General features: G+C 45.5%; 1 protein-coding gene across 22 annotated transcripts in view; it reads left to right on the top strand.

The window, feature by feature from the left end:
- LOC132465813 (protocadherin alpha-C2-like) overlaps positions 1–13686 on the top strand; it is a 185000-nt gene that overhangs the window by 69694 nt on the left and 101620 nt on the right. For 16 of the 22 annotated variants that reach the window (XM_060062641.1, XM_060062652.1, XM_060062643.1 and 13 more), the window contains exons 2-3: positions 6172–6267; positions 6525–7557. The exons of the other annotated variants lie outside the window; for them this stretch is intronic. In XM_060062641.1, the coding sequence (XP_059918624.1) occupies positions 6172–6234 (63 nt within the window). In that variant the 3' untranslated portion in view covers positions 6235–6267; positions 6525–7557. Of the gene's footprint in view, positions 1–6171; positions 6268–6524; positions 7558–13686 lie in introns of those variants that run through there. 22 annotated transcript variants of the gene reach the window in all.

Below are 13686 nucleotides of genomic sequence, written 5' to 3'. Positions count from 1 at the left end.
AACAATCGCATTAAAACAAACAAGTCACATTGGGACCTGAGTGGATCGTTTTCTTCTGTCCACTCTCTGTTCCAACTCTCTCTACCTGGCTCCCCAACATGTAGCTACTCTAGCTAGCTTTGTGTTAGCACTCTCTAGAATGCTTGGTTGCTTTTTGTTTCTTCTGCTCTTTGCCACATGCAGGAGGCATATTGAGTGAGGCGTTGTCAATGTTATATCTTTTTAAACAGTGTGATCATGGATCTAATGTACGCAGTCCCACGCTCCTGTTGTATTTGTGACGTGGCTGCCTCGAGCCTTCTGGTTTGGATGTGTGAGGAGGATGCTTGGTTTGGCTTAGCAGTGCAATTGTGTAAGCATGCCATGTGTCTGCATAGGTTGAGGCTCACAGCTGAGTGCTGCTTGTAACTCTGGCTTCGCCCTGGGTTGTTTTGGTAGAAGTGTGTTATCCGTGACTATAATAAATAGGAAATGATTGTGGAAGGACTGATCAAACTGACACACTTTTAAGTGTGACTTCCTGTAATTTGTCTAGAAATGACTGTTATGCATGGCAGATTTAATGTGTGCATGCACACTTGTAGACAATAACACACACACAGACACACACACAGACACACACACACACACACACACACACACACACACACACACACACACACACACGTATCTTGAAGCACACATGCTCTTGGATTCCATTTTCCTTTCTTTCATTCTGTTCTACTCAGAGACTAGCCCCTGGTCAGTCTCTCCCTCTTCCTCTCTGTGTGCGTGTGTCTCCCCCCCCTCTCTCTCTCAGCATTTGCCCTAATTTTGTGTTAAGACCGTTCTTTCTTCCATTCCAACTGCATCCCTATCTTTCTACTCCCTCTTTTCTGAAGAATGCGTAGCCTTATCTATAGAATGGCTCTTTCATTGGGCACAAAAATAGTATTGACCATTTATATTGTATGTTCCCATGACCTATTTCCTGTTCTGTCTCTCCTCAGTTCCGTAATGTGTTTCTCTGATTAGCCAAAGTCCTTTTCGAGAAGCAGATTTTGTGTGTGTCTCTCTCCCTCCCCCACACCTCATCCTGATATCGTTCTCCGTTTGCTCCCTCTTCAGTCTCCCTCTACAGCTCCCTCATCTCTGATCTCCCCTCCCCCACCTCTCTCCTCCTTGCTTGCTCTTCGTCGTCTAGTAGCTCCACCACATAGACTCATTTCCTCTTCCACCTGCAAGCCTAATTAAGCCTCTCTGGCACAGGGAGACACTGACCTCCATGTGCACACTCGGAGGTTAGTCGGAGTTAGTCGGAGTCGGAGGTGTGTTCGCTCTCGTGCTGTAGATGAGACTTGCATTCTCTCTCTCTCTCTCTCTCTCTCTCTCTCTCTCTCTCTCTCTCTCTCTCTCTCTCTCTCTCTCTCTCTCTCTCTCTCTCTCTCTCTCCCTCTCTCTCTCTAGGCTGTGTGCTGCAGTAGGGGCTGTGTGCTGTTGTGTGTCAGTGGGGCACATGCTCAGTTTTGCCCGGGCTTTGTTGTCAAGGGGGGTATGGCAGCTCTCGCACAACGAGGTCAACTCTGTGATGCTAATCTAATTCAGACACAGCAGCTCAAAGCCAAAACCTCCACTAGCTCAACGTTCCGACGGTTACATATGTGTGTGTGTGTGTGTTTCTGTGTGTGTGTGTGTGTGTGTGCATGATCAAATGGATAAAACCTCACTAGCACGCACATGGGGGTCACTTTCACCGAAGCAGGAATGGACACACAAACATGCATACACACATACGCATGCACAAACAAATCAACACACACAACTATAAATTCTTTCACCTTGGTCAGCATAATATATGGAATAGCCTCTTACAAAGAGAGGACGTGATAGAGAGTGAATGTGTGTGTGTGTGCGTCTGCTTTGTCTCCATTTTCAGAAGATACATAACGCACAAACTGGAATGAATCTCCGGTTGCCTGAGGGCACCAGGACAACCAAACAACATCCAAACACCAAACAACTAAATGATTATCTATTGTATCATTTACATTTACATTCAGGGCATTTAGCAGATGCTTTTATCAAAAGCGACTTACAATAAGTACATTTGTCATAAGAAGTGCATCAATATATCGCTGTCAGTACAGAAAGGATGTTCATAGAACCAAGTGCAAGTACAACAATCGCTAGGCTATCCAATTCCCGGTGTTACAGCAATGATAGCAGCTACTGCAGTTGCTACACAGTTAAGTACTATAATACAATACAATACAATACAACACAATACAATACAGTGTACGATGGTGGCCAGAAGGGGGAGGGTGGCTATGCAGTGTCGGGGTGGCCTCCCAATCATGTCACAGCACTATAAGGCTAATTCCATATTAGTGTCTCTGTATTTGGTGAACGGGTCAGGGCAGGGCAGGAAGAAACAAGTCGAGATGTCACAGTAACCTTGGCTTTTTAAGAGTATGGGCCGATTCAAATTTTAAAAGCAGAACCAAGACCGTTGTTGTTTGGAAACTGAAAATGTAACCCTTACCTATGTGCGGTTCTGTTTTGTGCTGGAATGTTTTGGTGCTGCATTTGGTCTGTCCCAATAAGCTTTTTCATGAATTCATTTAATAGCATGCCTTGCAATTTAGGCATTCTGCAAGGTCTTTAAGGGTCTTTTAGGGTCAGACTGGCACCAGCTGTGATGCAGTGGAAAATAGACTCAAATATTAGGCATCTCATTTGTGTGTATGTGTGAGTGAGAGATATAGAGAAAGGCTAATGAGAAAATGTGAGAGACCTAGCCTAACACTTTCTGTTCATCTTACAATGCATCACTTGGGACGCATGCCTAGCTTGCCATGTGTAAGTTGTGTGCCCGGTGATTTTATATCCCATGTCTTATATAATCATAAATATCATAATTACTAGAATTTCTTTTTTTGAATGTTGCTATGAACTTATCTTATATTTCTACAACCAATTGGTGATTCATGGATTGATGCTATCAAAATGACCAATGGCATTATAGAATACCTATAGCATCCTACGTGTGACCTCCTTCTCCCTGTGCCTCCTCTCTGAACTACCCCGTCGACCCACTGAGTTTCAACACACTCACAACACAGAGTGCTCTAGTGTATATAGTTCCTGCTAACATGCTATATGCTTACATGCTGGCGGCTAACTGGACCCTAGTATTACACAGCATAGATAGGATAGCTGAATTGTTGACACATTTCGGAACTTGTGGAAAATATATATTATCTAGGGCTAGGCTGACGGGGCCTTTTGTGTTGATAAGTTGATGCCATTTAATGGCATGGCTAGCATGAACACAATTGCTAATTAAGTGCATAGCTTATGAACATAAGGATGGGCAAGGCTATCAGAGCGGTACAGATGCTAGGTTTCTGTGTGTATTCACCCAGCTAATTCTGAGTCGCTTCTCTCTGCTTCCACCTTCATAGCTTGTACTGCCTGCTTTGCGATCCTAACCTAGTTCCGAACATATTTGATAGGAAATATATGAAGACTCGACGCAATCTACCTGAGGGTGGATTCATACCTTTCAAACTCACTGCTTTGACAAATACTGATATCTCAGCCTACTCCATAGCATTTTGAAGATTACACACACACACACAGCCAAATTCACACGCACACACACACAGCCACACACACACACACACACACACACACACACACACACACACACACACACACACACACACACACACACACACACACACACACACACACACACACACACAGAGCGGTTCGCAAAAATAATTCAGGTTCTTGCTGACTTTGCTTGTGAGGTTTTCCTCTGCATAAAACATCAGAATGAGTGTGTCACTGTGCAGGTGTGAGTGTGCCAAGGTGCCAAAGCACCTCCTCTGGGCATCCCATCCTGCTTCTGTGTTATCTGGGAATTGGGTAGTTCTGCTTATTGTAGAGGTCATTGACTGCAGCCACTGCGGCAAGAGCTGCCAGTGTATCCGTGGGACCAGCAGACTCTACTGGGAGGGTTCATGTGACTAAAGACCGACTGCAGAGGCAGAGCGCGCCACAGTGGGGCGGGTTACAATGGAATAATACTGATGGTGCAATATTTCAGGAACACAATGTATTTTATTGCTGTGACGTTTATGTTTAATCGTTGACTTTCAATTTAATTTACAGAGAAGTCTTCTTATATATCCTTTGGATATCTTCTATTTGATTATAAACACATACAAGATAGTGATTGGTAATTCAATAAAACTGGTAGAATTGGTGCCACATACTCTTTTTTAATCTTGGGACTATTAAGAAGAGAATAGGAACATATTTGAGAAGTCATTTCAGCCCAGTCATTGGGATGGATTATTGTGTTTTAAGACGTAGAGAAGAATAGGTGTTTGACTGTCGTGGAATATTTTAGACTGGTTTTCACAGTAGGAATCAGACCCGGTTTTGCCAAGGTGATGCTGAAACATGCTTGCATGTGACTTCAGTGCAGAACCCCTAAATTGCTCATTTCTGTGGGTTTCTCAAGATGTGTAACTCAGTGGGTCCCTTCTCTTTTCAATTATGTAAAATCCTCATCACCCTGTCTCTATCTGCACCTCTCTTCCATTTATAACTATGTCTATATCTATCTTAATCTCTCTCTATTTCCGTCTCTGTCCTTATATCAGAATCGCTATACTTATTTCTTTATCTCCATTCTCCTCCTTCTCTTTCCTTATCAAACCTCTTCATGCAGGTTCTCTCTCTCTTCAGCCTCCCTGGAGTGAGTAGCTCTGACCTGACAATCGCTCATCTCCATCCCAGAACGCTATTCAAGTCCCTGGGTTGAGTGTGTCTTGGCCCACTGCTTCACTGCATAGTACATGTATGAATGGGTCCAATCCTCCACTATATCAAGGCCGTGCCTCTCTGTGAGTCGATAGACTCACAGCACTGAAATCAAATCAGGGTCAGTGACAAAGCGGTTTCCCCAGGGTGCTGGCCTGGTCTATTTCAGCAAATAACTTTCAAATGCTGAGCAAATCTATAAGAAAGTGTTTATCTTTTCACATCTTTTTTTATGAAGAGATAAACTGACCAGAACATTTCCATTCGCGGTACACACAGAGGGCTGGCCCGAGATGATGTTGCTGGTACCCGGGATCATAGACCGGTCACTTGAGCTTGTTGTGCAGCTCAGTCAGTGTATTTATAGGGTGAGCATCTTTCCTCTCAGTCATCAACAGGGATGTGGACATATGTAGCCGTACGCAGCTCTGCTTAAGCATCTGCGCTGCTCAAGCCCCGACAGATGCTGCTGCACTTAAGATCATGACCGTGTGCAGTGTTGAACTGACTGCAGGGGTCACCGCCAGGCCCCGTCTGAGACAGGAAGCTGTGGAAAGGAAGACAGCCCGTATGGTCGGATGCCTACTTGATGCTCCGTCCGATTGTTGGGTTGAAACCACCGAGAGAAATCTCATCTGCTTCAAGATAGTTATTACTGAGGTTTTGAGAACCCCCGTCAGAGGCAGATGTTTGGGAACGTCAAGTTCTTTCCTGAATAAGAGGATTGCCTTTCCCAACTAGTATCCGTGGCAGAGCTCACAGCAGGGGGTCCAGGCTGAAATACGACCACCGTTGCCATGCACTTGACTCTGGGATGCGAGAAGCTTTAGTCTGGACGACTCGAGTCTGCAGGCCTGCAGGACTCCAATCCCTGGTGGAGATGTGCCCGTTTCTAGGGCATGTTGGGGAACTGCTCAGCATGGATTGGAGGGCACTTTGTAAGCCTGTCATAGATGAAAGACCTAGGTCTAGGCCTCCCGAGATCACCAAGGCTATATATTATAACTTGCATGCAAACAAATACAAAGAGGTGTAAAAAGATTGCTGACCTATTTTGTTCTTTACATGTATGTTCTTGTTTTAAATGATCTGGACTCTGTTTGGTGGCTGGACATTCTTTCATCTACGGTATCTGATTTATATTTTTACCTTTGTGTAATATGCCCAGCATTTTATATTATATTGAGCGCTAAACGGGCCTGAATTATCTGAAAGAATGTATTTATTGGCCCTTTGATGTGACCTTATTTGTTACCCTCCTCACTGTAATGTTCTTCTGCCCCCTCTGGAGAAATCTAAACTCAATGAGTAACATAAGACTGTCCTCTCCCCTCCCCCTCTTCTCACCCACACCAGCCCCAAACAACACCCAACCCTATAGAGATGAACACCTGGAGCTACAGGGGAAGGCCGACATAGTACTGAAGCTCGTCTCTTGTTTGTGTTGACCCGGTAGGTACTCTTAGCTGCATTCACAGATCCACAAATACGAGCATAGGCTGCAGATTTTGATGTACAACTTTCATTGAACCTAAGTTAATGCTAAAAGTCTAAACAAAGTAGCTTTTGTTGTTTTTAGGTGCAAAGTATCCAGATGACACTGGATACTTTGGCATCCATGGAATACAATTAGTTCTACACTCAAATGAGGTCTATTGCACATGCAGCTTTAACATTAACATCACCATGACTGTGTGTTTATTTCCCAGTCCAACATGGAATGAGGAGAGAGAGATGGAGGACAAACGATGAAGAAGATGATTAATGGCGGACGAGCAAATGGCACTCCATGTGCTTTAGAGCCGGCCTCAGTATCATCACATTCAAGTGATCAACACATATGGACATTGTGTGCTAACAAATGTGAATAGTTATAGTTATTGATATTAAAAAAAAAAAAAAAAAGTGCATTGGAAACTCTTTCAGTTGTCTTTCCTAGTTGCATATCTGCAGGCTTCATTGTAAACTTAGATTACTGATGCATGCATTGTTGTGTAAGTGTGCCAATAAATGCATAGTGCTTAGTTCAAAGGATGTATCATACAATGAATACATGACATTGCATGATCAGTGTAGTTTATAGTATTGTGGAAAAAATACGACTGTGATGGAGTGATGTGCGGTGGAGTGGCGCAGGTGTTGGTCAGTGGTCGTGGTAATTGTTTCAGATTAGGTTAGAAGTAGCGGTTAACAGTATGCATTTAGGTGAACACACCTGGCCTGTTGTACCTAGTATCTGTCGTCAAGTCAAACTCCACTTTTACAGTGTACTTAAGGGGTGGATGTCATTTTATTTGTCCTGCATAACATTATCCATTCAACATGCATTCTACCTGCTGCACATGTATATACTGCTAACTCTTCCGGTCAGTGCTTTAAATCTGCGGAAATAGTAAATATTGTGTCAAAATATAGCCTTGAACTGTTTTCTGTATATATATATATATCTTTTCTACTGTGTCTTAATCCTCTCTGTGTCAAATCCACATTCCCTGTGTTTCCCAGCGTATCATGCATGGTTCTCCAGACCACTAATGATCATGTCTGTGCCGTTTAGCCAGAGAGTTCATGTTTGTCAACCGTTGTATCTTATTATGGCATGTCCACTGAATGTTCTCTATTCTGTGTATTTTCATTTATTAATTTATTACAAGAGAAAACATTTCTAGAAAAAAAAAACATTTTTTGGAACATTGTGTTACAATCGAACAAATACAAATAAAAATGCCATGTTTAAATCTCCCATGTAATCTGTAGCCAGTTAGTCCTGGAGGGTGAGTCAGCCCGCACACATGGAGCTTTCTGAAGCCTTGTACTGTCCCAAAGCGAGTCTGCCTTGCAAACGGGGTCCATCTGTCCTCATAACGAAATAACTAGTGGAATCAGACATTGAGGATTTCTGTAGTCACGCTAGCGTTGTGGATGTTTGAATCTATTCGGAGATGCTAATGTGATGGCCAATCAGCCACACGTGACTGGGTGTGTGCGTGAGTGATTAAGAGACAGCGAGAGAGCGACAGAGAGAGAGAGAGCGACAGAGAGAAAGAGAGATAGAGCTCTGTGGTCAGTATCTTTCAATGCTACTAGACTGCATCTTTTCCCGTTGGTGTCGTCTATGAATAAAACAGGGAGATAGGAGTGCGTAAGAAGTGCTGCACCACTGTTCGCCTGGATGAGTCACAGACACAGCCTCCCTCCCTCTTCCTCTCTCCCCTCCCCTCTTTGCTCCAGCAACCCACACCAACCACCCCACCCACCCAAAGTCTATTTCCACCCCACACCAACCACCCCACCCACCCAAAGTCTATTTCCACCCCACACCAACCACCCCACCCACCCAAAGTCTATTTCCACCCCACACCAACCACCCCACCCACCCAAAGTCTATTTCCACCCCACACCAACCACCCCACCCACCCAAAGTCTATTTCCACCCCACACCAACCACCCCACCCACCCAAAGTCTATTTCCACCCCACACCAACCACCCCACCCACCCAAAGTCTATTTCCACCCCACACCAACCACCCCACCCACCCAAAGTCTATTTCCACCCCACCCACCCAAAGTCTATTTCCACCCCACCTGTTCTTTGTCTCCTTCTCCACTCACGCTTGATCGGTTACTCTGCATCCCCATTTCTGCACAGCTTAGGAGTTTTACCTGCATCCTCCTACTCCCCTCTTATCGTATCACTGTGTTCTTTATCTCTCTTCCTCACACAAAGGAAGTCGTTCTCCCGCTCTCTCCTTCCCTTGCCACCTCCCACACTTCCTGCTTTCGACTCACTCTCTTGTGCCCCCCTCTGTTTCTTGACGTCAGTGCAGGCTGGTAGAAAATGGCTGAAAACGTTCTACTCCTCCTCCCTGCTGGTTACCAGCTTCTTTATCCAGTATCACACTTTTATTTATTTGACATACATTTTTTCTTGCATGAATTGCATATACAGAGCTTCACTGGCTATTATTCAGAGACCAAGTGAATTTGGTATCCTTCATCATTCAGCTGAATGGAAAAGCTTTCTGTGACAGCAGATGCTCCATTAAAATAGGGACGATGTTTGAGCTCTGTGTGCTATTTGGTGAGGTTTGAACCTTATTTCTATAGTTAGTTTGCATCCTTAAATTAGTGTGTGTCAGTGAGTTTGTGGGTGTGCATAGACTAAGAAACAGAGAGAGAGAGAGAGAGAGAGAGAGAGAGAGAGAGGGTGTTCACATGGATGCAAGTCTCATCTACAGTCCATCAGCCCACAGCCCGACCGGGGGTCTGAATGTGTCGCACTCTGTGTGTGCGTCACAGTGAATTCCCATAAATGTCACCCCTACATTCAGCTCAGAGCAGTGTGTCATGGCCCATAACGAGACCACACACTGGGCTATGTATGGTCGTGTGTATGTGAGCTGCACCAAATCCACCTCAAGAGTCCCCTCCGCAGATACACAGGAGCACATCACCGATGCAGTGTCCTGGATGATTCAAATCAAGGAACAAGAGGCGGCTTTGCAGACTGCAGACCAGTGGACATTACCATGCCCGCTCCCATGGGGAGGAGTTGGCTCTGGCTGGCTTGGCTGTCCCTCCATAAGATTAGTCCTTGACTGAATTACACCCTTGTTTACGCCCATGCCGCCACCATAATCCTGTCCTCTCCGGTCTACTTAGTTTCTCCATAAAACTTGTAGTGAGTGGCTTGAGGGATTGTGTCCCACTGAAGACATTCTGTGACCTCGGTTTTTTAAAATCAGAACGTCAGAAGTTTGTCTCTCGTCTGTAAAAGTATTTACAGAACTTAACCTTGTAACTTTCCCCCGAGCTTCATCCTCCCATTCTCTCTGAGCCTGTCTGGTTTGCCGGGATTAGAGCATCCGTTAACAGTGTGTAAGGGGATCATTCTATTTCTCCGTGCCCGTCTAATGCGATTAGAGGGTGTCTTAATAACGCTAGGGATAGTATAGCTTTGTCAAAACAGCAGGTGCAGAGGGTTATAAAATGGGACGCTTCCAGCATCATCAACTCAGAGGAGGCTGGTTTGGCCCTCCTTCAGACCCTATATATAGGATATGAACGCCGATCTGTTGAGCACTATCTCTGCGCGCGATGATATCATTGCAGCCCACTGTAACTGCGTCTCATCAATTCCTTGCCTCAGTGACTTTACTGCCTTTCACTGTGTCCCTCTCTCGCTGACCCTGCAGGCCGAAGAACGCACGGTAATCATTTGATCATGTGAGGATGAAGCTGTGATCAAGCTTCCTCCATAATCCATAAGTGATCATAAAGGCCGGGTCGTGTTAGCATTAACTATTGACCAATGATGACCATGTTAATACGTTTGTTAAACTAACAATTACCAAAGGTTGTCCGGAAAGACAGACCATGTCTCTCTAGGTTAGGGTTAGGGTCAACGAGATCACGCATCACGAGAGTTCAAAGGTCATTAATGTTATGGTCAATGTTTAAAGAGATTCTTTCTTCAAACCTTTAACAACCCGGTCATGAGTGGGTGAACACACACGTACGTACACAGACACCCACACACGGTAAACGGGTTCATCTATTAATACAGAGTGAGCACATCTCGCCCCCCCGAGACTATAAATAGATGATGTCTCCGCTTCCACCAGAGAGACGTACCATGTCTCTGATGAGCTTTAGATGTTGATGAGAGTAGAAGGCTTGGTCTGGTACTCAAAGAGCCCAAGTAGCCCGCTTTGCCTTCTTTATAAATAGTACAAGATGATGTTTAAATGTTACTCTTCTCTTTACTTTTTCCTGCGTAAAAAAACATAGAACAACCTCAGAAGAGCTTGACCGCCTCCGTGCTTTGAGTCTCTGCAGACCAGCAGTTCTATTATTTAGGCCCGCTTCTGAGGAAGTGGGCCAAGGCCTGGTGAATCAGGGGCGGACCTGCAGAGCGCTGCACTGCACTTTACCGCGTCGCATGCTGAAAAGTCAGCGACGCATGGCAATGGGAAGAGGGTTAAAAATAGATATTACACAATGCTGCCGTCCCACGCTGCCCCTCGCCTGTATATGTACTGAACTTTAATGTCTCGGATTAAACAAACCTAAATTGGCTCTGACAAAGTGTGGGTGATGAGCAGGCTTATGATTACACCATCTGACCAGGATCATTGTGTTGTTATGCTTGTGTAGATCACTGTCTATTGAAACTCACTATAAATGTAAACTTGAAGTGTTCATGTGTCTGCTTCAAGGCTGTCACTTGCAATATTCATCAGACTAATTTGACACAATAATCCTTCCCTGGTTCTCTCCATTTCTTTATCTTCCTGCTGTGAGGCGCTGTGTAAATGTGTATTTCAGCTGTATGCTGGTGGGCTAGGTATGTTAGCACACAATCACAGATGCGTCATCATCCCATTTTTTTTTCTTTTTCATTTCCGTGGGCAGGTGAGACCTGCCACAGACAGCCAATGTGTCCTGTAATAATCCTGTTGCGAATGTGCTCAGGTGAAATTGAAACGGAATGAATGCATTGTTTTCCTCTCACTCATGCGAGGAGGTGCACGTGTGTGCGTGCACGTTTACGCGCTCCCCCCGCTACTGCAAAGCAGCTCTCATTAGCACCATAAAACAAAGAGCCAAGAGAAACGAGAGAAAAACAATCTCCCCCTTCTGGCGAAATCTGGTACTTAACCAGCCACTCCTTTTTGTTTTGTGTCAATGCATTCAATTATTTAGCATGCGCCGACTCCATACACTACATGTTACAGTATTGACTAATAACGCTCGTGTGGATCTTTAACTGTATTGATCCTACATAGTGTGGGCCATCACAGTCTGTGTCAAAAACACTCCTCAGCCACAATACAAATCCAGGTTCGCCTCTCTCCTCTGAGTTATACTTAATACTGCACAAAAAATGGTTTGGCCATGCCTGTGTATTTGCGAGCATGTGTGTGAGGAATAGCACATTCATTTATTTATGTATTTATGGCTATGGACGTTATATTATTTCAGGTACATTATTTTGCAATACGTTTGTATCCACAACACCCCGGAGTTTTAGCAGTGAATACACACAGGACTGTGTTTGCTCTCCACTGGCCTTGTTTATCATGTCCTTCTGCCAGCCTGGTCCTGTCCTTGTATGCTCACGGTGTTTATAGAAGAGAGGGAGGGGGATATCGCCATGGATACCGGAGGAGAGGTAGTGAATCAATTATTATGGAGATCCCTTTTACTCAAATCAAGCAGCTCCCCAGGGAGGAGCAAATCCATCGGACATTGGCTTTTTGTTGCTAGGCAAAACGTGGAGCCAACCGGTTGCGCGGTCGCTGCCTTGCTGAATTTAGGTGTCCAATCAGGGAGCGCTATGCTGCCTTTGTTGTTTCCGTATCAAAATACATCAGCCAAAGTATTCCTCAGAAATGGTTGATCTGGTTTGATACGCTGCCGTGGTTGTGTCCGTACAGCATCTGGGTTATCTGCGGTGTGTTGGTCACACACAGCTCCTTTTCAATTGCCTAATATACATACAGAACATAAACGGATATATATATATGTATATATAAACACATATATGTATATACTTTACATATGTATATATATATATATATATATATATATATATATATATATATATATATATATATATATATATATATATAGCTAGGTCTAGGGCTAGGGCTAGGTCTAGGGCTAGGGCTAGGGCAGGATCTGTGTGATCGCCTGGAAGCATGGATCGGGCTGAGGGTAAGAATTGCACTGTTTCACATAAGAGGTGGATGACCCTTTTCCCACCCAGGTTTGGGTTACTAGGTAAATAAATCATTCGGCTTTGGACCTGCTCTCGGTGTTGTGTCATAATATCTGTTCAACTTGGTAGCGTGGAAACCCCACACCCACTGGCCCGCTACACATGGTGGAGGATGCGTGCTAGTAATCCTAAATTGAGTAGGTAGACCAACACACAGAGCAAACATGGAAGCATTGTTGAGGAGGCTATTGGAGGCGAACATGGCACAGCTAGCCAGTAGCCGGGAGCTGCTGGGAGTGCTGAAAGCCGGTCAGGTCGGCAGGGCTGCAGGTGCGGCAGTGCCCTGTCTTGGGCCCCAGCAGGTTTGTCTCGCCATGGCAAGAGACGCAGCCGCCGCCGCCGAAAGGGACGCAGCCGCCGCCGCCGCAAAAGACGCGGCCGCCGCCGCCGAAAGGGACGCCGCCACCTCATGGGAAGCCGCCGCCGCCAGAGACGAGGCCGCAGCCGGAGACGACGCAGCACAGGGGATTGCAGAGGCCCTGTCCAGGAGGTTTGCTCTAGGGAGCTGGACCGCCCCTCCCTCTTGGTCGGAGCTGAGGTGGAGGTTGTGTGGCAGACGCCAGGGAGGAGTGAGGGGAGTGGTAGGTCTGGCATCCTGCTGGCTCCACCCCCAAGCCATATATGGACTTCCTCCCTCTAACGAGGCAAGCCTGGGGATCGTTAGGCAGGGGTGCTTGGGCTTAAGAGGGCGAGCAAACAGTCGTGAAAGGGAAGGAAGGCTAAGGGAGAGGTTGGAGCTAGGGCTAGGGCTAGGGCTAGGGCTAGGGCTAGGGCTAGGGCTAGGGCTAGGGCTAGGGCTAGGGCTAGGGCTAGGGCTAGGGCTAGCACAGGACAGGCAGGATCTGTGTGATCGCCTGGAAGCACGGATCGGGCTGAGGGAAAGAGATAGGTGGAAAGAATTGTACTGTTTCACATAAGAGGTGGATGACCCTTTTCCCAGCCGGGTTTGGGTTACTAGGTAAATAAATCATACGGATTTGGACCTGCTCTCGGTGTTGTGTCATATCTGTTTAACTTGGTAGCGTGGAAACCGCACACCCACTGGCCCGCTACAATATATATATATATATATATATATATATATATAT

This window comes from Gadus macrocephalus, chromosome 10 (genome assembly GCF_031168955.1).
Source record: "Gadus macrocephalus chromosome 10, ASM3116895v1".
Taxonomy (NCBI): Eukaryota; Metazoa; Chordata; class Actinopteri; order Gadiformes; family Gadidae; genus Gadus; species Gadus macrocephalus.
The sequence above is the reverse complement of the archived record's forward strand: the minus strand, read 5'-3'. Positions and strand labels throughout refer to the sequence as shown.